Source organism: Cucurbita maxima, unplaced genomic scaffold (genome assembly GCF_002738345.1).
Source record: "Cucurbita maxima cultivar Rimu unplaced genomic scaffold, Cmax_1.0 Cma_Scf00018, whole genome shotgun sequence".
Classification (NCBI taxonomy): domain Eukaryota; kingdom Viridiplantae; phylum Streptophyta; class Magnoliopsida; order Cucurbitales; family Cucurbitaceae; genus Cucurbita; species Cucurbita maxima.
In genome coordinates, this window is record NW_019272034.1 from 4,499,013 (window position 1) to 4,501,748 (window position 2,736).

Consider the following 2,736-nt stretch of genomic DNA (forward strand, 5'->3'; position numbering starts at 1 on the left):
AATTTTTTTTTTTTTTTTTTTTTTTTTTTTTTTTTTTTTTTTTTTTTTTTGAATTTTATAGAACACTTTGAATCTCTGCTCTGGTGAAGATTTCAAGCCCCTTCCTGTTGTGAAAACTCCGGATGCTCATAAAGATGGGGAAACTGAAACCAGTAGCTCTGGGAAATATGTTACCTGCCCAGTTTGCAGCAGCAGAGTAAATGGTGAAGACTCCATTATCAACTCCCATCTGGGTATTCTTCTTATCTTAACTCTTTTCCAGTAACATTTTTCATTATTCAGTGATGTAATCTAATCCCTGTAAACGCATGGCTGAACGAATAAGGAAGGAAGGAGGCAATTGCGCCTCTTAGCTCATCTTAGATTAAAAAAGTTAGAATTGAATGATTATATATATAGAATTATTAAGTTTAGAATTTAAATATTCTGTAGAATTGAAAGATTATAAAATTTAGAATTTAACGCTTTCTTCTTTCAAGTATAGAATTGAAAAATTCTATATATTATGTATATAGAAAGTCTGCACATTAAATTTACCCTCTCTATGAAAATTTATCGTTCTGATGTGCTCGATACATCTAATGAAGTATAGCTTTCAATTAGGTTCTATTCTTTTTTGGGGTACGTGTGTCATTAAATACTACATGAGGCAGTACTGCGTTGAAACTTTCAAATTTCTGCGAATCAGCAAGCTGAAAGAAACTAACTTTTGTCATAACGATCAGATTACAGTTTTCAAACATTTGTTTTTAATAAAGAAGGTAGTTTTCAATATTTGAGCAAAACCTCTGTTGCAGTTATATAAAATTCAATCTTAAGTATCTTGTTGGTGCTGCAAGTAAAGTTTGTACCTTTTTTTTTTGTGAGTTTTTATGAGTATCTGATAATTTACTTTTTAAACCTTATCGTTAAATGGGATCGCTATATGAAGGGAAATGAGTGTTGAGGATTATTGGGAGAGGAGTCCCACATCGACTAATTAAGAGGTTAATCATAGGTTTATAAGTAAGGAATACCTCTCCACTGGTATGAGGCCTTTGTGGAGATTTATGATTCCTAACCCTATCAGAGCCATGCTCTTAACTTAGCCAATTCAATAGAATCCTCAAATGTTGAACAAAGAAGTTGTGAGCCTCGAAGGTATAGTAAAAAATGACTAAAGTGTTGAACAAAAGGTGCACTTTGTTTGAGGGCTCTAGAGAAGGAGTCGAGCTTCAATCATGAGGAGGCTATTCGAGGGCTCCATAGACCTCAAGGGAGGTTATATTGTGTACTTTGTTTGAGGGGAGAATTGTTGAGGACTGTTAGGAGAGGAGTCCCACGTCAGCTAATTAAGGGGTTGATCATGAGTTTATAAGTAAGGAATGTTGAGGATGATTGGGATGGAGTCTCACATTGGCTAATTTAGGGAATGATCATGGCTTAGCAAGGGATACTATCTTCATTGGTATGAGGCCTTTTGGGGAAGCCCAAAGCAAAGCTGTGAGAGCTTATGCTCAAAGTGGACAATATCATACCATTGTGGAAATCTCTAATTCCTAACAAGGAATACACCTCCATTGGTATGAGGCATTTTGGGGAACCAACCGTAAAACCATGAGGGTTTATATTCAAAGTGGACAATATAATTCCATTGTGGAGGTTTGTGATTCCTACCATCAGTGGTCTTGCAGATTATCAATTATGAATCAGAGGCATTATTGAGACTTGAAACCTTGTACCAACTGTTTCTGGAACCTTCGTTACATTCTACATGAGCTATTGAAGCTTAAACCATCTAAACAACAATTAACTGCTATATTTGTTTAATTATTTATCTTTTGCTTGTTATACTGACTAGAGTCTTTGGTTTCCAGATGCATGCTTATCTAGGGGAACGAAGCGGAAATTGACACAGAGCTCTCTTCTTCAATTAAACTTCTATTCCCGACCAAAAGTTCAACATCATTCTCATGTTCTGAAATTTGAGAAAAATGAGTCTTCTGTGGGTCCCGACGATGGTCCTGTGGATATTGTCCATAGATTGCCTAAAGATGCATCTTATAATGAAAATGACAAAATTAAATGCGGTTCGTTAGAAGAATGTGCAATGCAGCCACAAAGGGACTGTTTACTGGATACCTTACATAATAGTGAAAGAACTAATGGTGCTACAGAAATTTATTCTCCCATGAATAAAGGAGCTACATCTGGGATGGTTACTACCACCAAGGATGATTTATCTGGGATGATTCTTGAAACTTTTATTGTTGGTCGTAAGTTCAGTGATGAAAAGGAGTTAAATCTTGGGGCATGCATCTCTCTTGAAAGAGATCCCACCAATGTAAAGGATCCCAATGCCATCAAGGTTCATTTCTTTTGCCATTTCCCTTCTTACATTGATGCTGCAAATATATAACCTCATTTACTTGCCTAATTGAAAATTTCTGGAGATTGGCTATATAAATATAGTAGCGTTGCTTTTTTTTTTTTTTTAATTTTAATTTTAATTTTTTATTTTTTTTACATGTAAGCTTATAATGGCATTGACTACTGTAAATGCATCCTAATATAACCAAAATGTTCTCGTACTATAACACACTTGGACAAGGAAACAATGAACTACCGAACATAGAGAACTCTTGGCAGGAAAATTTGGAAATTTAGATCCGGAAAATAAATTCAGCAGGGAAGCAAAAAAAAAAAAAAAAAAAAAAAAAAAAAAAAAAAAAAAAAAAAAAAAAAAAAAAAAAAAAA

At 34.3% G+C, this 2,736-nt stretch overlaps 1 protein-coding gene across 1 annotated transcript in view; it reads left to right on the forward strand.

Moving 5' to 3' along the window:
* LOC111492828 (fanconi-associated nuclease 1 homolog) overlaps nt 1-2,736 on the forward strand; it is a 12,257-nt gene that overhangs the window by 582 nt on the left and 8,939 nt on the right. The window contains exons 2-3 of the mRNA XM_023142305.1: nt 62-233; nt 1,857-2,347. Of these exons, the coding sequence (XP_022998073.1) occupies nt 62-233; nt 1,857-2,347 (663 nt within the window). The remainder of the gene's footprint in view (nt 1-61; nt 234-1,856; nt 2,348-2,736) is intronic.